The sequence below is a fragment of the Salvelinus alpinus genome, chromosome 1, assembly GCF_045679555.1.
Source record: "Salvelinus alpinus chromosome 1, SLU_Salpinus.1, whole genome shotgun sequence".
Classification (NCBI taxonomy): domain Eukaryota; kingdom Metazoa; phylum Chordata; class Actinopteri; order Salmoniformes; family Salmonidae; genus Salvelinus; species Salvelinus alpinus.
The window spans coordinates 24,940,088-24,963,463 of NC_092086.1; the positions used below are offsets into that span (position 1 = coordinate 24,940,088).

The window sequence follows — 23,376 nt, forward strand, 5'->3', positions numbered from 1 at the left end:
GACTTTTGTTCTTAACTGACTTGCCTACTTAAATAAATGTTCAATTAAAACATTTGTAAAAAAATAAATAAAAAAAAGATTAAAGTGCATGTGTGTGAACGCTCTGGGTGTGGCCCCCTGGCGGTCGTACTGCTCCCTGGGAAGGGCAGTTAGAAAAGGTGGAACAGGTTGAGGGTTTGTCAGTCAAAGCTGATATTCAACACACACACATCTGCAAGTCCACATGCTTGTTTTAATAGAAATTGATACCGGGTGCACAGAAATATCGTCACACAAGTCACTTGATGGTACAAGTGAGGAAAAAACAAGCCAAATGTCAACCTTTATGTAGAAAAAGGCAGTTTACTTGTCCTTTTTGGAATGAAGCCACAACCACTCATCCAATTTCAAGTAAAAGGTATGTCACAGTTCTTTCTTCCCCTCTTCCACATTTAGATATGTACATAACAGACAAGGGATATAAAAGTCTGACCTAACAGTTTTAAAAACATATTTACAGTCACAATCATTTATGCACAAGGGTTGTGTTTGAAATGGCACCTTATTCAGTGCACTACTTTGACCAGAGACCAATGGGGCAGTGGGCAAAAGAAGTGCACTACTTTGACCAGAGACCAATGGGGCAGTGGGCAAAAGAAGTGCACTACATATGGAATAGGGTGACATTTCAGAATCCAAGGACTCCGTGTCCTGATGTAGGCATACAGTACTTATCAACACATCAAGTAATCATTTGCCTTTTAGTGTCTTCACTTCCGTTTCTCCAAAAGGAGGCAATGCAACTCCACTTAATGGAATAACATTAGTAGTTGATTGTTCAAGCGTAGAAAACGTCACTGTGAAAAACAAACGCTTCTCATTCAATAGAAGTGCCAGACCTCATTCAAGACGAACCCATTGGGAGAAACGGTGGGCAAAACGAATAGACTTGCTTCGACAGAACTTGTTAGACGTTCTGAACTTCAAATTTCATGTCGCACTGTGCACCGCTTAGTTACTAAACTGTGACCTCATTGGTCAATGTTCATGGCTCTAAATGTTCAGATGACATCACTGATGATTCAACCATAGAAATACAATCTTATATTTCTAGGACATCAATTTTAGTAGTTTCTAACAGACAGGTGTATTCATGTGCTCTCACCCATGGAATTAGCTGTTATGGGGTCAAAGGTTGTGGGGATGACTGAAATATTCTGCTTCTACAAAATGTTATGCTGTTTTCAAATGAAACAATACCTTGCTCTTGTTAAAGCTTGTAGAAGGGATTTGTTCCTATAGTATAGGTTCTCTCCTGTGCTCCAACTCTAAACAGTAAAAGGGAACAGTAGATTCAGCACAAACCACATATTGTATTGCTATTGTATCAGTACATACAAAACTGTAGCTAAGAATGTATTTCCATATGCTTGAATTACTATCATATCAGTCTTTACAGGTAAAAGCTATTTACCCACCGATAGTCACCTCAATTAAAGTTTTAAAGTACCTTTGGTATGTGAACAGAGGAATGACAAAAATGGATCAGAGAAAATTCAGACTCAAAATAAGGCTTAAGACTTCACAATAGTAGATATCTAAAGTACAAATTGAGCCTGGAATCCAAACTGAACATGGCTTTGTTTCACTACTCAGTTTGGATCCCAGGCTAGTACAGAGCAGCCAACTCCTGACCATTCTATACAGGCAGTGCATATCAGAATCTCTTCACTGGTATAAACGGTGATTCATGAAACTCCCAACATTAGAAGAGTTGCAGAGAGCAAAACAAAACTGTTGCATTGATTAATACTTGTAATCAATTACAGTCAACAATGCAGGTTGAGGTTCTTTTCACTTGTGAAAGTCTTCATACAGACATATTTCAAAATGGTCCACGAAGTGTCTTTTTTAGGTGGTAGCTGCAATCCTTTGACATCTGAGATGATGTTGTTGTTGCAAAAGTCAATGCGTGAGACCAGCGCAGAACACAATCTGGATCAATGCAATGTTACAAAGTCATGAGGTGGAGAGTGAAGAGTTGTTCCAGTGGTTTTTAGGCTGATGAAGGTAGTGTCACAAATTACACCCTCTACCCTATGCAGTGCACTACTTTTGAACAGGAATCTGGTAGGAATCTGGTCAAAGTAGTGCACTACATAGGGAATATGGTGTCATTTGTGATACAACCGAAGTCAGTGAAATATGATAGGGAGCCATCTTATCTTTCTCAAGCAGGAGATGTCTGTTTACTTGTGTGAAATGTAACGAATTAAAGAAAAAGTCTGGATTCTGGTATGACCGTTTGGGTTTGTGTGTAAAGCTTACAACAGGTATTTGTGATCTTATGGCGTTCCAGGAACCAGTGCAGATTTCAGGCCTTCATGGAATGAAGAAGAGTATTGTCAATGACAGGACAGTGCTCCTGGGTCGTGTTCATTAGGGCAGGAACATTTTAAAAATGTTTTTCAACAGGAGACAGAAATTATAATTTCTTATTGTACAAGTCCAGGTAGTCCTTTTACTTTTGGGTCTGTTTGTCTTCAGTTTGGTGCCTAATGAACAACCATGGCAAAAGAGGGTGAAGGAGAAGCAGGGTGAAGTTGAGGCAGGGTGGTAGACAAACATCTGAATCCATTCAACGGTGAGTCAAGTCAGTGCTTACAGGCTTAGGAAACCTACACTTGAGGCATATACCACCTCCTCATCCTCCCCTTCCCTCTCCCCTCCGCTGTGAGCTGCTGCGTTCTTCCTCTTTACCTGTTTGCGAGCTGCAGCCCGGGGTCTTTGCACCGGCACCAGGAGGCGGAACCCGGGCAGAGCCACCGTGGTGCTGAAGGCGGAGCCTGGAGTGGGGGCCGGGGGCAGCGCCGTGAAGGTGCAGGGCATCAGGAGTGAAGAGGAATTGGAGGAAGGGCTGGCACTCTGGACAGAGGAGTAGCCTGAGCTGTGGAAGTCGGGTGTGATGAATGAGGAGAGGGGCTCTCGCTGTCGGCTCCTGGTGCTCCCCTCCCCTTCATACTCCTCTTCCTCTTTGTCCCCCTTACAGAAACTGTCATCGTCGCTGGAGAGGGCTCGGCAGTGCAGTTTGGAGTCCTCGGGCTCTGTTGCTAGCTCCAGTGTCATGGCCAGAACAGAGGCTGCACAGAAGAAGATACAGTTAGCTTGGCAGCATTTCACAGTGACTGTAGTAACCTCATGTGAACAAAAATCCAACCCATGTCAATTATTAGGACCTCACGATATCATGATACAAGATTCTATATTTATTACGATTCTATATGTATTGCGATTTGATGTTGCCAACATATTGCTCACTATGTCTGCTGCAGATAAGAGAACATGAGAAAACGAGTTTTGATCAGTCACAGAAATAAAATAAAAAGTGCTGAAAATATATTGATCCATTTTTTTTAAAGATGGAAAACAAGCTATAGGAAGAAAAATACCAGAGTTTTGCCGCAAGTACAGCCGACTAGCTACAGTCAATTATTATTACTTTTTATTTTATTTTATTTACAAATCCATACCTTGGAGTCAAATATCAATATAATAATCATCCTGAAATATTGATATACGCAACTATCGATTTCCTCCCCATCACTATCAATTATGGATGCCTTAAAAGGAAAACGTCACACACAAACTCTTTGTATTTGTTTCATTAGTCCATTGCTGATGTAGTCAAAAACAGTTGTGCAATAGATTTTTCAAGATAAACAACATTCAAAATACAGAAATACAGCCGCCGGTACGATGCATTTTGCATCATATGATGCTGCCTTTTGCATGCGTGTCTGCCTCTGAGCAGTCTGGTCTGTACCCCACATAAGGAGAATAATGTCTGACTAAGTCTTCCAGTACATAGTGATGTCACTACATCTAGTTCACCAGTTAGAATGGCCAGCGTGACACCCTCGTCTTCCATTAACCCCCATCTCTAGATAGGGCTGGAGTGTATTCATTAGTGCAAGCTTTGCAATGGAAAACAAAAAAATTGGCGTTTCTTATTGGACACATTCAGGTAGGTCCCTCCCTGTTTGGTTCCTAGTGAATACACCCCTGGTATAGAGCTGATCAGAAATTATCACTCATATAGTTGATTCCCTCCACTCACTCTCTCCCTCCTTGGCCTCCTTCTCTCCTTCGCTCTCCTGGTCCCCCTCGTATCCGGAGCAGGTGGTGTCCAGGCTCCAGTCCAGCATGTCCCCCACCAGGGTCTCTTCCGGAGTGGACAGCTCAGCCGTGGGTGTGGCAACAAAGCTGCCTCGGTGCACAGGCAAGGACTCCTCCCGTCTCCTGGGGGAGAGAAACAGCATATTTATCCAAGTAAGCTTGGAGTCACGTGATATGGTGTGTGTGGTCTTCTCACTAGGACTGGGGAAACCATGCAGTTTATTAGGCTACAGATGGAAGTTATGAAGAATGTAACAGGGTGGTGAAAGTGCACAGTGATGAGCTAGATTCTCCCTCCCAAGAAATAAAGGGTGTTATTCTGTTGACATGATGATCGATGCTTGACAAATAGAAATACTCCCAGTCTTCTCCATAATAATCTCATGTAGACTAGCCTGTCCTGCAGGTAGGAATAGATTCTGTTTAACACAGCTTTTTTGACAAAACTAAAAATCAGTAAAGTGGAAAATGCCATGGAAACGCACTGAACGTTAGATTTTTATTCAGTACATGAAAAGTTTAGCCAAAAAGTACATTGTGTGCACTACAGCATCACACAGGCCGTTTGGTAGAAACACCACTGTTGGAAAAACTAGCATATTTTCTTTGTGCAGATTTTATTTTATTTTTTGCATAAAAATATGTAACCTATTTGATGAAACCTAGCTACTGAGTCTTCTTAGTTTAGTTTATTAATCAATGTTTTTTTAATTTTATTGTTACTAAAGTCATAAAGGATGAAACAAAAGTGTAATATTTATTTCCATTGTGGTCATCTAGTGGGCAGATGGCAATTACTCAGTACAGCATAAACAAACAACTTTGGTTTGAAAGCCCTTTTTTGGATGAGACCAGCGCTGGACAACCACCATAAAAGGCTACGTGAGAGTGGTCACACTTGCCCAATCCCAAATTAACCCCAAGCTTTTACAATCTGCCTAGACACTTGGCAAGGATTGGACAGAGGAAAATCCTCCCTGGCCTATAAGAGAACAAGGTGGAGCTAATCATTATATTGCTCTCACATTTGCGTGGCTTAATGGTAGTAACCCACCTCTTGCTGTTGCTGGAGGGGGAGGAGAGGAAGGTGTGAATGTCAGCAGGCTGGCCCGTGGGGCTGGGCAGCACCATGTAGGGTTCCACCTCCAAGACCTCCAGGACCTGACACAGCTCCTTGAAGTCAATCACCTGCGAGAGAACACAGGTACACAAACACACAGGTTAGAGTAGTGTTAAGTAGGCACGAAATGGAAGACAAAGCTCTTCAACTGAGAGGTACTATCTCAACTTGTCCAATAAGAACATCTTGTTTTTCTTTGCTTAGTGATGGGGGGACAATATTATTTTGATATTCTGACTCCAAATATCGATTTGTAAAAAAGAAAGAAGACAAAGAACACTAGGTAACGTTAGCTAGCACTAGTCGGCTGTACCTGTACAAAAACTCACTATTTTTCATCCTATAGCTTTTTTTTTTTTGCCAATCAAAACTTGTTCTCGTGCGCTCTGTAGCAGACATATAGTGACCAATGTTTGGAACATCAAATCACAATACATATATCAACACCTAAGTATCGTGATAATATCATATTGCGAGGTCCCTGGCAATTCCCATCCCTCGTTTTGCTATGGTGTGCACACCACCAGTACAGCCAAAAGGAGAATATCCGGGCCAGCAGCCCAGCACTGTGCACTTTGCCTTGACATACTATTTTGAAAAAGGCAACGGTCCATGTCAGGAGGAGATGACAAGCTCACCTTTTCTTTGCTGATGTGTTGATAGGCCTCATCCTCAAACCTCTGCTTGACACCTGTCAGAGACATTTGCCTGTAGTCTTTGGGTACATCCTTACTGAAGCTGTCAGAGAGAGAGAGGAGAAAGAGAGAGGAGAGAAGAAAGAGACATGAAAGAGAAGGGAGGAGCATGATTAATCATCCAGTCTGTGTTCTCCAACTGTGTTATATCCAATGGGAAATCATATCAGTATATGATATTACTTTGTTTGAAAATTGGACGTTGTCAATAAAGTGCAGTGCCTCTCACTAGTCTGACTCACAAGTATGGTGCAGGGTGAGTCATCCCGCAAACACACCCCCTCCCTCCCTGCCACACACCCCCCCCCCCCCCCACCTGCCACACACACACACACCCTCCCTGCCACACACACACCCTAGGTCCAGCTCCCTCCCACTCACCTTTCGATCCCAGCCAACACCCCACCCCTACGGCCCTCTGCATCCGGGTCACTGTGGCCCTTCGCTAATGATGATCTACGTCGTGATTAACACGAGCAGATAGTCTGCGTCCCAAATGGCACCCCACTCCCTACACATTGCACTACCTTGGAAAACATGTGCACTAGGGAATAGGAGACCATTTAGGACATAGCCACAAACAAACAACCTGATCTTGTAATCAATACCATTGTCCAATTTGTCTGTCTGCAGCGCTGGCTAGCAACAGTCTAAGACATCACCACACTACTTTGTTCATTTGTCTTTATAAGTATGTGACTTCGTGTGATTTTCTACAGCGGCTGGAAATACGAGTGCTCAAAGAACTGCAGGAGGGAAAACGTAGAACAGCAGGAACTGGCCTCTGTACGTGTGCGGGGGAACGACATGCGGTCGGTGCATTTTACTGGCTTTATAATGAGACAGCAACGGACAGCCCTTCTGCCGGGGACATGAAGGAGAGGGAGGGAGGTTGTGAGTGGGCGGAGTCTTAACAACCACCCATGTGGTAAAAACCACCTACCACACACCGAGAGAAAACCCAGACTGATCAAAAGGGCTAAGAGGACCACAACACAACCTTTCACCTCTTCAACTAAAATCCCTATAGAGATTGGCATTCCTCAGCTGCTGGAAATCCCACTCGTATTGAACAGAAGCAAGGCATTCATCAGAACTGCTACCTTTCTGACCTGCAGGGGGTTCCACAGTAATGGTGCCCAGAGAACACTTCAGGACTGTAATAATACTGGAGCAGTCCTTTAAGTAGCACTTCACATTGACTACTGTGTGGATGATGAACCGAGGAATGAAAAAAAACATCTCAGTAAGTTATATAAAGATGTCTTCTCACAAACACATTCTAAATAACACACCTGCATATACGCTAATGTTGACTTATTCCCCCTAACGAAGACTTCAAGTATAAAAAAAATATATATAAATCAAGCTAATGATTCGTTCTAATTGGCTAATTACTCAATATGAGCTAAATGCCTGTTGCCTTCCCACCTGCCTGTTACTCCTATCCAACAGGCCCGGCTAATCAAACCCAGAGCAGCAGGTGATGAGCTGTCAAAGGGAACCTCCAGGTGAGACTGTGGAGGGTTAGCGGTTAGCTGACAGCGCTAATTAGCGACTAGTGAATTAGCACAACTAACCGCAGTCTGTCATTCCCCCATTGCTGCTTCCCAGAATTGTTTTTCTTCCACTAGATAACACAGCCCCAAAGTCAAAATTAGCTATAACGTACAAAATAATTTAAGGTTAGGATTGGGCACAAGGTTAGCAGTGCGGTTTAAGGTTAGGTTTATATTCTTAAAATCTGATTACATTTTTTCTTCTTTTTTTAAATAGGCAGGGTTTATGACTTTGTGGCTGTGTTAACTAGTAACGACAAGAAAAACGGGGAGAAATGCTAATTCCTAGAATACTAATTGATAGCAGAATGGGCCTGCTGAGGGACAATGGGGATCTCCAGGAAGAGGAGCTATTGATACTCACCACAGCTAGCCTGCATGCTAACAAGGTTGTTTACTAGCACAACCAGCAGGCAAGCTTAAATAGAAACAGCTTGGTTTCAGTCAACAATGAATAGCCACAAAAGCTCTCAGAGTAAGGCTGGACGATGTGTAAACTTCATAAAACAAGCCATACTTGCAATTGCAGTATGGAGGATTTTATTTTCTCTAGTATGTAATTGCTAACATCTTCAAACTATCAGCTTGACACAGATTTGACACCTGAGGTCAAATCTCTCTAGCCAATCAACTTTTACAATGTATTTGTACCAGTGGAGTATGAGGGTTGTGTGTTTTGCTTTCACAGCTATACACCCACCCTCCTCCGCCAATATGCCTCTATCACCTTGGTAACCCTCATGAGAACAAATGCAAGCCAGCGAGCACCCCTTGTTTGTCAGGCATTGGATTACAAGGGAGAGAAATAGAGGGAACAAATATTGGTGAAAGAACAGTACAAGAGAGGACAGAGACTTTCTAACCCAGACTAACATTAGCCCTTGTATCTAGTATGCATATAGCAATTCCATATATAACTGTTTAATAACCTGTAATAGTGATTTCTAGGATGTCCGTGGCATGTATTATAACTTACCACTTGACATAGAGTAGTACAGCGCAGGGGACCAGGTCCTGCTTGGAGAAGCCTGTATACTCAGCCAGCTGGATGGGCCAGATGGGAACTGCAATGCAGAGAGAGGAGAGGAAGAGCAGGGGTCAAGGCGACACACTAGAGCATCAAGACTGATAAGACGTCCAACAAATAATAAAATAACGCCTCAGAAGTTAATGAGAAGCTGATGAACTACAACTAGACTAGGTATTCAAAGGGCGGGTAACAGGGAACTACAGTGTTGTCGGCCCCCCCAAAAATTGGGGTTGCGTGAAATTATTTTGAAAAAAATGGGATCCCCAGAAATTCTGCTGGGAAGAAAAATGGGGTCCCCGCTGAAAATTTGAAAGTTTGAATACCACTGCTCTAGGGGTGTTTGAAAACCTAGGTCAACAGTGTGTGACATATGGTTACTGAGCAACTCCCTTGGGACTGGGGATACAGCACTTAACTCAATTTTTAAGACCCCCCTCAGAAAGAGTTTTTTGTTACACTTCAGCTCGAAGCTGATCAAGTGAATACAGAAGTACATCATCGGGGTAGATTACATATCAGTTTGTAGACAGAGTTTAGAAGACAAATGGCTTGCGTCCCAAATGGCATCCTATTCCCTATATAGTGCACTACAGCTCGATGTGCCATTTGGGACGCAACCCGTAGACTGCCTGTTTGCCTGCCTTACCGTAGTGGTGCAGTGCCCGTGTGAGCAGCAGGATGGCGTTGGCCAGGTGGGCTGAGGAGTATGTAGTGAGGGCTGAGTAGAGCAAGGTGAGCTCACACAAGTAGCTGAACAGGTGGACACTGAGCCGCTCTAGGGGTAACAGAGACAGCAGCACCTGGCCGTAGTCCAGCAGAGTGGGAGTCTGCTGAGACAACACCAAATGAGTTGAACTCATAGAAATAAAAATGACGAGACAGAACTACAAGACAGTTGAGAATTTTGAATCCCCCCCAGACAAAAGATTTTCACTTCAACAGATGCCTTTAGCCCAAGCTGATGAAACGAATACAGATGCCATCATCGGGGCAGATTAAACATTTTGACATAAGATGGGTATAGACTGCGTGTGTTCACTCAGCTCACCCGGATCTTGCCCTCCAGCACAGAGATGACCTCCCCCATCATGCGGACCAGGTCCTCATACTTGTAGGTGTTGTCTGTGAGCCACACCGCCTCCCGGATGGTCAGGATATCCTTACTGATGTACCTAGAGAAGGAGACGTGGGTCATATTCATTAGGCAGAAAACAGACTGAAAGGGACTACCTGAACCAGTACAATGAATATAACGCTTGTTTCCGTAAAGTCTCAGAATTCTGAATATTGAAAACCCCTCAGAAAGACGTTTTGTTGCACTTGATCAGCTTTAGCTAAAGGCGGGTGCTCAAGTGAATACAGAAGTACTGTACATCGGGGCAGATTACAGAGGATAAAATACTGACTAGTTTGTATCATGCTTAGGGTGGCAAAAATCCAGCTACTTTCCCAAAATCAGGAAGGAATAAGCAGGAAATCCAAAAATTCCCAACCAGGATTTGTGGAAAACCTGGGCATTTTGGGAAAATTACAGGAACGTTCCAACCCTAATCATGCTACATCCACCTCCAACGTTTTTCTGTCTCGTACCGCGTGCAGACGACCATGCAGGCGATGCCCAGCAGCTGCAGGCGTGCCTTGGGCACGGAGCGCAGGGCCAGGTAGCGGTCCACGCAGCCCACCGTCACGTGGAGGGTCAGGCTGGAGAAGTCCTTCATGGTGGTTACCTCCACCAACCAGTCCACCAGGATGTATCTAGAGAGAGATGAATACTGTTATTTACTTAGAGAAGGAGGGACACACGAGAGAGAAACACTAATGTACCTAGTGAGGGGAGAGGAGAGGCACAGGAGAGAGAGATTAATACTGTTATGTACCTAGAAACATGTGGTTATGATAGTAAATAGCATATTTTTTTTATATTCTTTTTTACCTATATTTTACTAGGCAAGTCATTAAGAGTGCTTAGAATTTTGACAGACCCCTCAGACAAAGAATCTTTGCCCTTAACGCGAGCCATTAACCAAAATTGATAAAACAACTCAATTGGTACAAAGTCAAGTGATCTTCAGTGTGGGTACAGTCAGTTCCAGACCAAACCGGTATGTTACCTCATGGTGTCGTTGATGCCCTGTCGGAGCACCTCCTCCGCCCTGCGTCGGGGCACAGGGGGACAGGAGCGAAACAGCTGGGCCACAAGGTCGGCACAGGCCCTCTGCTCCAGACCCAGCGGGTTGTCACTGCTGCACACCTTGGCCAGGGACAGCTGGACACGTACACACACACAGAGAGAGAAAGGGTCAAAGGGCACAGGTCAAAAGTCATGCCAGGCTTGCCAAGCAAGCTCGACAGGAGGGCGAATGTTTAAAAAAAACACCACCTGTGCTCAGTAACAACCTCAATGATTAATCCACTTTAATTGGTTGGGAGAATAAACAAAACCATAGACTTTGTTTGTGTGGATTTGGGCTGCCTGTTATAGTCAATGGCTACATTATCATGTCTATGCCATTGGAGAGATATACACACACAACCGTTCAAAAGTTTGGGGGAGGTCACTTAGAAATGTCCTTGTTATCCATGAGAAATTAATAGGAAATATAGTCAAGAGGTTATAAATAATGATTTGTAATTGAAATAGTGTCCTTCAAACTTGGCTTTTGTCAAAGAATCATCCATTTGCAGATATTTCAGCCTTGCAGACCTTTGGCATTCTAGTTGACAATTTGTTGAGGTAATCTGAAGCGGTTTCACCCCATGCTTCCTGAAGCACCTCCCACAAGTTGGATTGGCTTGATGGGCACTTCTCACGGTCAAGCTGCTCCCACAACAGCTCAATAGGGTTGAGATCCAGTGACTGCGCTGGCCACTCCATTATAGACAGAATACCAGCTGACTGCTTCTTCCCTAAAATAGTTATGGCATTGTGTGGAGCTGTGCTTTGGGTCATTGTCCTGTTGGAGGAGGAAATTGTCTCCAATTAAGCACCGTCCACAGGGTATGGCGTTGCAAAACAGAGTGATAGCCTTCCTTCTTCAAGATCCCTTTTACCCTGTACAAATCTCCCACTTTATCACCACCCCCAGACCATCACATTGCCTCCACCATGCTTGACAGATGGCGTCAAGCACTCCATCCTCTTTTCTGTATCTCACAAATGTTCTTAGTGATCAAAACACCTCAAATTTAGATTAGTTTGTCCATAACACTTTTTTCCAATCTTCCTCTGTCCAATGTCTTTGTTCTTTTGCCGATCGTAATCATAAATTTTTTTAATTGGCCAGTCAGATATGGCTTTTTCTTTGCAACTCTGCCTAGAAGGCCAGCATCCCAGAGTCGCCTCCTCGCGGTTGACGTCGAGACTGGTGTTTTGCGGGTACTATTTAAAGAAACTGCCAGGTGAGGACTTGTGAGGCGTCTGTTTTTCAAACTAGACACTAATGTATTTGTCCTCTTGCGCAGTTGTGCACCGGGGCCTCCCACTCATTCTACTCTGGTTGGGGCCAGTTTGCGCTACTCTGTGAAGGGAGTAGTACACAGTCATGTACGAGATGTTCAGTTTCTTGGTAATTTCTCGCATGGAATAGCCTTCATTTCTCAGAACAAGTACAGACTGACGAGTTTCAGAAGAAAGTTTTGTTTCTGGCCATTTTGAGCCTGTAATTGAACCCAAATGAGCCTGTAATTGAACCCAAATGAGCCTGTAATTGAACCCAAATGCTGATGCTCCAGATACTCAACTAGTTGCTTCTTTAAAATCAGAACAACAGTTTTCAGCTGTCCTAAAATTATTGCAAAAAGGTTTTATCATGATCAATTGCGCTTTTAAAATGATAAACTTGGATTAGCTAACACAACGTGGCATTGTAACACAGGAGTGATGGTTGCTGATAATGGGCCTCTGTACGCCTACGTAGATATTCCATATAATAGTAAAAAAATAATAATAATAATAATCTGCAGTTTCCAGCAACAGTAGTCATTTACAACATTAACAATGTCTACACTGTATTTCTGATCGATTTGATTTTAATGGACAAACCCTTTTTGCTTTTCTTTCAAAAACAAGGGAAATCTAAATGACCAACTTTGAATGGTAGTGTGTGTGTATATAGATATCACACTCAACAAAAAAAAGAAGAGACCCTTTTTCAGGAGCTTGTTTTTTTTAAGATAATTCGTAAAAATCCTTCACAGATCTTCATTGTAAAGGGTTTAAACACCATCTCCCATGCTTGTTCAATGAACCATAAACAATTCATGAACATGCACCTGTGGAACTAACAGCTTAGACGGTAGGCAAATAAGGTCACAGTTATGAAAACTTAGGACACTAAAGAGGCCTTTCTACTGACTCTGAAAAACACCAAAAGAAAGATGCCCAGGGTCCCTGCTCATCTGCGTGATCATGCCTTAGGCATGCTGCAAGGAGGCATGAGGACTGCAGATGTGGCCAAGCCAATAAATTGCAATGTCCATACTGTGAGAAACCTAAGACAGCGCTACAGGGAGACAGGACGAACAGCTAATTGTCCCGGCAGTTGCAGACCACGTGTAACAACACCTGCACAGGATCGGTACATCACACCTGCGGGACAGGTACAGGATGGCAACAACTGCCCGAGTTACACCAGGAACGCACAATCCCGCCATCAGTGCTCAGACTGTCCGCAATAGGCTGAGAGAGGCTGGACTGAGACCTTGTAGGCCTGTTGTAAGGCAGGTCCTCACCAGACATCACCAGCAACAATGTCGCCAATGGGCATAAACCCACCGTCACTGGATCAGACAGGACTGGCAAAAAGTGCTCTTCACTGACGAGTCGCAGTTTTGTCTCACCAGGGGTGATGGTCGGATTCGTGATTATCGTCGAAAGAATGAGCGTTACACCAAGGCCTGTACTCTGGAGCGGGATCAATTTGGAGGTGGAGGGTCCGTCATGGTCTGGGGGCGGTGTGTCACACCATCATCGGACTGAGCTTGTTGTCATTGCAGGCAATCTCAATGCTGTGCATTACAAGGAAGACATCCTCCTCCCTCATGTGGCACCCTGCCTGCAGGCTCATCCTGACATGACCCTCCAGCATGACAATAGCACCAGCCATACTACTCGTTCTGTGCGTGATTTCCTGCAAGACAGGAATGTCAATGTTCTGCCATGCCAGCAAAGAGCCCGGATCTCAATCCCACTGAGCACGCCTGGGACCTGTTGGATCAGAGAGTAAGGGCTAGGGCCATTACCCCCAGAAATGTCCGGGAACTTGCAGGTGCCTTGGTGGAAGAGTGGGGTAACATCTCACAGCAAGAACTGGCCAATCTGGTGCAGTCCATGAGTAGGAGATGCACTGCAGTACTTAATGCAGCTGGTGGCCACACCAGATACTGACTGTTGATTTTGACCCCCCCTTTGTTCAGGGACACATTATTCATTTCTGTTAGTCATGTCTGTGGAACTTGTTCAGTTTATGTCTCAGTTGTTAAATCTTATGTTCATACAAATATTTACACGTTAAGTTTGCAGAAAATAAACGCAGTTGACAGTGAGAGGACGTTTCTAGACACACACCTGTGCTTCCCAGCATCCTTTGGCTGCATAGTCCCTGAGCGTGCGTATGAACTGGAGGTACCTGCCTGGGTCCGCCATCTGAGAAGACAGCACAGAACCACAGTAAGTTATGAGGTCTTTTTTTGACTAACATCAACACAACAGGGGTTTTATATCACATTTTACACCCTTTAACTACACAACATACATTGTAACATAAACAAAGCCTTTTGAGACGTGGAAAATCAAAGAGAAGGGAAACTCACTGCGGTTTTACGGTTATGTTCCCAAAGCAGGTAAGCGCTCTGTAGACAGCCCGACTGAGACGACTCTTCAAGTAGTATCAGGGCCTCGGCGCGCTTGTCATCCTCCTGAAACACACACAGATTAAACCATGTTTCAAAAGTCAATGTTTCAAACAACACATTAAATACTCCTCTCTATCCAGCACAACAAGGCCTACTGAATATGTAACAGGGTTCTGAGTATGCAGTATGTTAGTCAAGACCAGCCCAGAAATGTACATACACCTTAGCAAAACACATTTAAACTCAGTTTCACAATTCCTGAGATTTAATCCTAGTAAAAATTCCCTGTCGTAGGTCAGTTAGGATCACCACTTTATTTTAAGAATGTGAAATGTCAGAATAATAGTAAAGAAAATTATTTATTTCAGCTTTTATTTCTTTCATCACATTCTCAGTGGGTCAGAAGTTTACATACACTAAATTAGTATTTGGTAGCATTGCCTTGAAATTGTTTAAGTTGGGTCAAACTTTTTTTTATTTTTTTTTATACATTTTATCCCATTTTCTCCCCAATTTTCGTGGTATCCAATCACTAGTAATTACTATCTTGTCTCATCGCTACAACTCCCGTACGGGCTCGGGAGAGACGAAGGTTGAAAGCCATGCGTCCTCCGAAGCACAACCCAACCAAGCCGCACTGCTTCTTAACACAGCGCGCCTCCAACCCGGAAGCCAGCCGCACCAATGTGTTGGAGGAAACACCGTGTACCTGGCCCCCTTGGTTAGCGCGCACTGCGCCCGGCCCGCCACAGGAGTCGCTGGAGCGCGATGAGACAAGGATATCCCTACCGGCCAAACCCTCCCTAAACCGGACGACGCTATGCCAATTGTGCGTCGCCCCACGGACCTCCCGGGCGCGGCCGGCTGCGACAGAGCCTGGGCGCGAACCCAGAGACTCTGGTGGCGCAGCTAGCACTGCGATGCAGTGCCCTAGACCACTGCGCCACCCGGGAGGCCCCGGGTCAAACTTTTCTGGTAGCCTTCCACAAGCTCCCAACAGAAAGTTGGGTGAATTTTGGCCCATTCCTCCTGACAGAGCTGGTGTAACTGAGTCAGGTTTGTAGGCCTCCTTGCTCGCACAAGCTTTTTCAGTTCTGCACAAATGTTCTATGGGATTGAGGTCAGGGCTTTGTGATGGCCACTCCAATACCTTGACTTTGTTGTCCTTAAGCCATTTTGACAATTTTGGGAGTATGCTTCGGGTCATTGTCCATTTGGATGACCAAGCTTTAACTTCCTGACTGATGTCTTGAGATGTTGCTTCAATATAGCAATAACATTTTCCTCCCTCATGATGCCATCTATTTTGTGAAGTGCACCAGTCCCTCCTGCAGAAAAACACCCCTACAACATGATGCTGCCACCCCCGTGCTTCACGTTTGGGATGGTGTTCTTCGGCTTGCAAGCTTCCCCCTTTTTCCTCCAAACATAACGACGGTCATTATGGCCAAACATTTCTATTTTTTTTTTCATCAGATCAGAGGACATTTCTCCAAAAAGTACAATTTTTGTCCCCATGTGCAGTTGCAAACCGTAGTCTTGCTTTTTTATTGTGGTTTTGGAGCAATGGCTTCTTCCTTGCTGAGCGGCCTTTCAGGTTATGTCGATATAGGACTCGTTTTACTGTGGATATAGATACTTTTGTACCCGTTTCCTCCAGCATCTTCACAAGGTCCTTTGCTGTTGTTCTGGAATTTATTTGCACTTTTCACACCAAAGTACGTTTATCTCTAGGAGAAAGAACGCGTCTCCTTCCTGAGCGGTATGACGGCTGCGTGGTCCCATGGTGTTTTACTTGCGTACTATTGTTTGTACAGATGAACGTGGTACCTTCAGGCGTTTGGAATTGCTCAGGAAAAAATCCTGAGGTCTTGATTGATATCTTTTGATTTTCTGCTTGATTTCCAAGCTGTTTAAAGGCACAGTCAACTTAGTGTATGTAAACTTCTGACCCACTGGAATTGTGATACAGTGAATTATAAGGGAAATAATCTGTCTGTAAACAATTGTTGGAAAAATTACTTGTGTTATGCAAAAAGTAGATGTCCTAAACGACTCGCCAAAACTATAGTTTGTGAACAAGAAATGTGTGTAGTGGTTGAAAAACGAGTTTTACTGACTCCAAACTAAGTGTACGTAAACTTCCGACTTCAACTGTACACATACACAGAGAGTCATCAAGGATTGTTGGTTTGTAAAATTATTACTGAAACAAAGCTGCTTTAAAAGATCCGTGTGGGTTCATGGGAGAGCAGAAACAACGAGGTGCGTAGCGAGCAATCATTAAGTGAAGAAGAGGGAGAAAACATTTATCCTAACTGGGCTGATGACTAGCAGGGCTGCCTAGAATGTGACAGCCTCATCAGAAACTAACTGGAACTGTGTTGTGGTTTGGTTACCATAGAAATGGAAGACGGCTGTCACTACAAAAATCACCACACTAACGCCTCTGCCTTTCTGGAAGACTTGCAGTGGTGTGTGTGTGTACACTTACATCAAAAAGCTGGAGGACTCTGGCCAGACAGTGCAGCAACGGTCCCCTCCTCTCCTACAAAAAAATAAAAAACAGCAAAAGTAAAAATGTAGCCTAATGAAAGCATTGTTAGAGCACAACCGTATAGTGTACAAAACATTTAACTATTTTTATAGAAACATTGGATTTTTCATTAAAGTCCATTAGTTCCATTGAGCAAAGACAGGCTCACCTATTTAAATAAATAAATAATTGCTGGACAAAACAGAGGCGATACATGCAGTGCACCACAAGAGAAGACAGGAAAAAACAGGCTATAAGGGATGGAACTTTCTGGCGGGGTCTGTTGGTCAGAAATAAATGGGGGGCGAGACACACCGTTGCACAAAGCAGCATAAGTCTCTCCCCATTTGTCTTCATTACCAAGGTCCTGTAGGCCTTCGGCAGACTTTTTGGTAACAACATGTTTCTGAATCCACCTCTCCTTTCTTCCCATGCAGTATGATGCCTACATTTTAGTAATTTAGCAGACACTCTTACAGAAGCAATTAGGGTTAAGTGCCTTCCTCAAGGGCACATTCCCCTAGTCGGCTCGGGGATTCGAACCAGCGACCTTTCGGTTACTGGCACAACGCTCTTAAACCCCTAGGCTACCTGCCGCCTTTACACATCTTAATCAGTGTTGATAATGGATGGACAGCTCTGAGTGAATAAACCAGGAAGGCACAACCATAGAAACAGATTAAACATTACTCATAATATTTCTATGGGTGTAACAGCCCTCTAATTTGTATCCAGGGTATTATACTAAACTTGGGTTTTTCCAATAGGAACCAAGGGAGAGGACAGTGATGGTTGCTGAGGTTGGCTGTGTCTATGGCTGCCCATCTCCCCCAGCCAAGCTCAACCAGGCCTAGCCTGGTAAACACTTACCACATTGGTTTCACACTCTGCCTTGAGCCTGTCAAACACCACAGCCTTGCAGCAGCTCCCAGTGGGGGACCAGGGTGGGCGGATGAACACCCAAATGAAGGGGTCGGCGGTAGGGGAACGCAGGCTCTCCGCCAGGCTGAAGAACTGGGACGCCTTCCGGCCGCACACGTCGGCACGCCCTTCGTCACTCAGCAACGCTGGGACAGAGAAGAGGGTGATTATTATACAGGAATTAATTCAGTGATTTGGTCAATGTCAATCACTGATCAACCTCATAACCAAGTCAATGAGAAACAATGGATGACAAGTGCAGTGAGACTTACGTCCTTCATTGTACAAATATGCAATCCCTAGTTTCACAGCTGCCTCAAAGTTCCCCTTCTCTGCGGCCCTGAAAGAGGAGACAGAAACCAAGAAACATATTAGGGTATGTATTAGAGGTCGACCGATTAATCGGAATGGCCGATTAATTAGGGCCGATCTCAAATTTTCATAACAATCAGAAATCTGTATTTTTGGATGCCGATTTTGCCCCCCAATTTTATTTTTTACACCTTTATTTAACTAGGCAAGTCAGTTAAGAACACATTCTTATTTTCAATGACGGCCTAGGAACGGTGGGTTAACTGCCTTATTCAGGGGCAGAACGACAAATTTTTCCCTTGTCAGCTCGGGGATTCAATCTTGCAACCTTACTGTTAACTAGTCCAACGCTCTAACCACCTGCCTCACGAGGAGCCTGCCTGTTACGCGAATGCAGTAAGAAGCCATGGTAAGTTGCTAGCTAGCATTAAACTTATCTTATAAAAAACAATCAATGAATCATAATCACTAGTTATAACTACACATGGTTGATGATATTACTAGTTTATCTAGCGTGTCCTGCATTGCATATAATCGATGCAGTGCGCATTCGCGAAAAAGGACTGTCGTTGCTCCAACGTGTACCTAACCATAAACATCAATGCCTTTCTTAAAATCAATACACAGAAGTCTATATTTTTTAAACCTGCATATTTAGCTAAAAGAAATCCAGGTTAGCAGGCAATATTAACCAGGTGAAATTGTGTCACTTCTCTTGCGTTCATTGCACGTAGAGTCAGGGTATATGCAACAGTTTGGGCCGCCTGGCTCATTGCGAACTAATTTGCCAGAATTTTACGTAATTATGACATAACATTGCACAACCTTCAATGTAACAGGAATATTTAGACTTATGGATGCCACCCGTTAGATAAAATACGGAACGGTTCCGTATTTCACTGAAAGAATAAACGTTTTGTCTGAGATGATAGTTTACGGATTCGACCATATTAATGACCTAAGGCTCGTATTTCTGTGTGTTATGTTATAATTAAGTCTATGATTTGATAGAGCAGTCTGACTGAGCGATGGTAGGCACCAGCAGGCTCGTAAGCATTCATTCAAACAGCACTTTCGTGCGTTTTGTCAGCAGCTCTTCGCAATGCTTCAAGCATTGCGCTGTTTATGACTTCAAGCCTATCACCTCCTGAGATTAGGCTGGTGTAACCGATGTGAAATTGCTAGCTAGTTAGTGGGGTGCGCGCTAATAGTGTTTCAAACGTCACTCGCTCTGAGACTTGGAGTAGTTGTTCTCCTAGCTCTGCATGGGCAACGCTGCTTCAAGGGTGGCTGTTGTCGATGTGTTCCTTGTTCGAGCCCAGGCAGGAGCGAGGAGAGGGATGGAAGCTATACTGTTACATTGGCAATACTAAAGTGCCTTTAAGAACATCCAATAGTCAAAGGTATATGAAATACAAATCGTAGAGAGAGAAATAGTCCTATAATTCCTATAACTACAACCTAAAACTTCTTACCTGGGAATATTGAAGACTCATGTTAAAAGGAACCACCAGCTTTCATATGTTCTCATGTTCTGAGCAAGGAACTTAAATGTTAGCTTTCTTACATGGCACATATTGCACTTTTACTTTCTTCTCCAACACTTTGTTTTTGCATTATTTAAACCAAATTGAACATGTTTCATTATTTATTTGAGGCTAAATTGATTTTATTGATGTATTATATTAAGTTAAAATAAGTGTTCATTCAGCATTGTTGTAATGGTCATTATTACAAATAAATAAAATAAAATAAAAATCGGCCGATTGATCGGTATCGGCTTTTTTGGTCCTCCAATAATCGGTATCGGCGTTGAAAAATCATAATCGGTCGACCTCTAGTATGTATGCTCACTTTCAGTCTCCCTCATGTGAAACTGACATTGGAAGATGTACAGAGTCGAGGGCAGGGTTTGGGTGTGGGAGGAGTCGATCCTACCTCTCAAAGAGCCAGACTGTGTTGGGGGATGGCCAGGTATCCCTGAAACTGACCCGGGCCCAAACACTAGAGTGGTTATCAATGATGTCACGGAGCTGAGAGTGTACCTGGGAGATAACCAAATACCTCAGTTAGCCTCCAACATGGCAATCCTTCATGCATGTTCAAAATATTCTTCTTCCTTTCAATAACTGAGTAAACATAACATTCCTTATACATGCTAAAGGAGGTGTATATAGGAGGAGACTGATACACATTATGACTCACCAATTCAGGTGGTGACAAGATGTTCAGAAGAGACTCCTTCAAATGATGTTTACCCCAGAGGCTGTTCAATTGTTTGTGTGTGTACTTTAGATGTGTGTGCTTTAGATGTGTGTGTGTGTGTGTGTGTGTGTGTGTGTGTGTGTGTGTGTGTGTGTGTGTGTGTGTGTACACGTGTTTAACTTGAACTTGTGGGGACCAGAAGTCCCCACAAGAATAGAAAACAAACCAAAATTTGGTTCAGGTTAATGTTAGGGAAAATTGGATTTTGAATGGGACTGTATTGTATATCGCCACAACGTTAGTTAAACAAGACCGTGTGTGTGTTTGTGAGACTCACAGCTCTGACAGCCAGCAGGTCCTCAGCAGAGAGGCATTGGAGCACACACAGAAGCACCTCTTCAGGTAGAGACAGCAGTGTTAGGGCTGTAACACGCTTACGGACCCGCTTCCGTGCTGGAACCGTGAAGCATTTGGAACAACGACAATGTAGCACTAAAGAAGAAAGGAGAGAGAAGTATACTTTTATCTTAAATCACTCTTGCCATTTTAGATACAGATAACCATCAAACGCAAAAAAACAAAAAACTCTTTCCAACTCAACACTCCAAATAAACGAACTCTTACTCACACAGTGCCCCCATACATTTAGTCTCCATCCTAACTGTGGGACACAGTTTACTGCTGACAATGTTTCAGACAATGTTTATTCAATAGTATTTGTTTACAGTTCTCATCTATATGCTCCACTAAAGACAGTCATTCCCACCTGAATGTCAGCTTACGTTTGCTTTGTTTGCTACAGCTTGCTGGCTCAAACTAATTCAAATTAGGCAAAAGTGACCCAGTTACAATAAATAATATATTAATTATATCTATGATATATCGGTAGTTATAACCAATGGAATCTATTTTGACTAATTAGTTGGCCAAGTTAAACTGAACTCAATGTTTGAATTCAGTTTAACTCAGCGCCCAAATTTCCCTCCTCAAACCTAGGTAAACTTTTAACAAGCTACTGTAACGCTTCTTAGATTGAAATCCAAAAAAGTGAATGATCTATTTGCGGCGCTTTCAAAACCACAGAAATGTAATGACTTTACAACGTAGTTAACTATGATATAAATGTTACGAATGCTTTAGTTTCAAATAAGGCACATTTATAACGTTAGCCACTTAACTAACGACTGGCTCGAGTACTGGCACCAAGCTATGTACCAGTAGCTAGCTAGCCAACTAACTAACTAGCCATCATTACAACAGCAAACCATAACAGATAGCTAACTAGCAGGCTAGTTAGCAGCTAACGTTATCAAGTCAGCTAACGTTATCTACTGTAGCTATAAAATGTTTATGCTATTCATTCTCACACAGTTCAAGTTCTCTAACCTAAATTGTATAAGCTGAAACAGGTTTCTCACTAAAAAGTTTAAATGTTAGATGGCACATTTACACCGTAGCTAATTGAGTCAGAGATACTTACCGCCCGCTTTCATTTCGTGGAGAGATCACCTTAATTATGATGGTAAGCTCCCTAGCGTTTCAGTTGTGCAACCACAAAGCTGACAGTGAACAAAATACGAGTAAATATAACTTGTGTTATAAACTATCGTAATTCCAATGAATTATCAATTTGTCTAATTCAAAAACACAGCTTGAGAGCGCTGTCTAGCTTGATGGGATGTTGTGAAATTGATAGCTTGAATTCAAATCCATGCATGCATCCCTCTCAACTTTTGAGATCCTCCCAAAATTGGCTAAGCACCGCCCGCGCGCAGAGTTTAAACATCAACTTCGATTTAATTGGCGGAAAACGAGTACGTTCAGCTATTATCTAACGAGCTTCCGATTCGTCTAGGAGAAGAGCGACAACTTCGATTGGTTTGTCGTTACAAATAATTAAATAAAGACCACTGATTGGATAATATGAAACCATTTTCGAAGTACGCGCTTCCAAATAGATGCATTTGATTGGTCAAAGGGGTTACCAAACACGATGACGTAGGCCAGCGCCCGCCTCTTGGATTGAACCTTGGGATATGTAGTAGTCATAATTTACGTTTTAAACGTACCATATTTAAAGAGACAAAAATATGAAAATACAGTATCATTCAAGATAATTAATTTAATAAAAACATATTTCTTAAATGTGTTAATGGTATAATTGTTATTAATTACAATTTTACATAGCTATGGGAGCGGTTGCAATTTACAGAATTGTTACCTGGAGGAAAAGGGGGAGGGTCATGCTTTTTCAATTCCAGTAAAAGAGAGGGTTTAGTATTTGTTTAAAAAAAAATCATATTTGTTTGCACGGACTAGGCCTACTGATGTCCTGTTCAGTTTGAGAGGGAGAGCCTGAAGATGAAAAGGAGGACCAGAGGTAAGCTCGCTACTGCTTTGATTGTTTTGAATAAAAACAATATGTTTCATTGCCCATAATGAAGCTATTTATCAGAGTTATTGATCTCACAATAAGCCATATTTGAGTAATTTGCATAACTGGACAGCGCATGGGTGCCTTAAGTAGGCTAATTTGAGAAGGCCTAATTGATTTAAACAGTTTTCATTTTAATTTGACTTTAGGCTACTAACAACAAGAGGGCTTTGTGTCGAAGCCTATTTATTCATATTCCTATTGACAGACTAAATCATAGTCTACTATCCATAGATTGTGTCAGCCAATTTTTTCAGTCACCATGCACTCCTCAAATGTCTCAGTGTAGGGCTTGGTGTGTTATGGTAAAACCAGGGCTCGATTTGAGGTGTTATGTGAGAGAATGTGGGGGTACTGTGGCTTTAAAAAACAGAAAATGTTAGCGTAAGATAAAAAAATCTACAAAATGATCGATCTGATTATATAAAGAGATCTATAATGACGCTTTCGTCATGTCTTTCTGGGGAAAGACGTGACTTTGATGCATATGGGATATATTTCGTTTGTCTCTATGACATTCAGAGCCTGCGCTACAACATTCTATAGCCGAGGAGAC

General features: G+C 43.0%; 1 protein-coding gene across 1 annotated transcript; it reads right to left on the reverse strand.

Moving 5' to 3' along the window:
- Window positions 1-212: 212 nt before the first annotated feature.
- On the reverse strand, window positions 213-22,133 carry ccnf (cyclin F). Its single transcript, XM_071411303.1, has 17 exons — window positions 21,867-22,133; window positions 20,724-20,878; window positions 20,120-20,226; window positions 18,142-18,209; window positions 17,819-18,015; window positions 16,907-16,960; window positions 14,371-14,475; window positions 14,126-14,203; window positions 10,671-10,825; window positions 10,150-10,314; window positions 9,608-9,731; window positions 9,206-9,386; window positions 8,506-8,593; window positions 5,914-6,013; window positions 5,210-5,343; window positions 4,097-4,278; window positions 213-3,119 (listed from the first exon to the last, which is right to left on the reverse strand). The coding sequence occupies exons 1-17, from the start codon at window positions 21,877-21,879 to the stop codon at window positions 2,641-2,643; spliced, it is 2,385 nt and encodes a 794-aa protein (XP_071267404.1). The 5' UTR covers window positions 21,880-22,133; the 3' UTR covers window positions 213-2,640.
- Between the last annotated feature and the right edge of the window lie 1,243 nt (window positions 22,134-23,376).

Bases quoted from the DNA above. Each gene is read 5' to 3' on its own strand.
- ccnf (XM_071411303.1), bottom strand. The intron at 18,210-20,119 runs GTAGGATCGACT...CTCCTCTTTCAG, and splicing joins ACAGTCTGGCTCTTTGAGAG to GGCCGCAGAGAAGGGGAACT. The intron at 10,315-10,670 runs GTAACATACCGG...ATCTCTCTCTAG, and splicing joins GGCATCAACGACACCATGAG to ATACATCCTGGTGGACTGGT.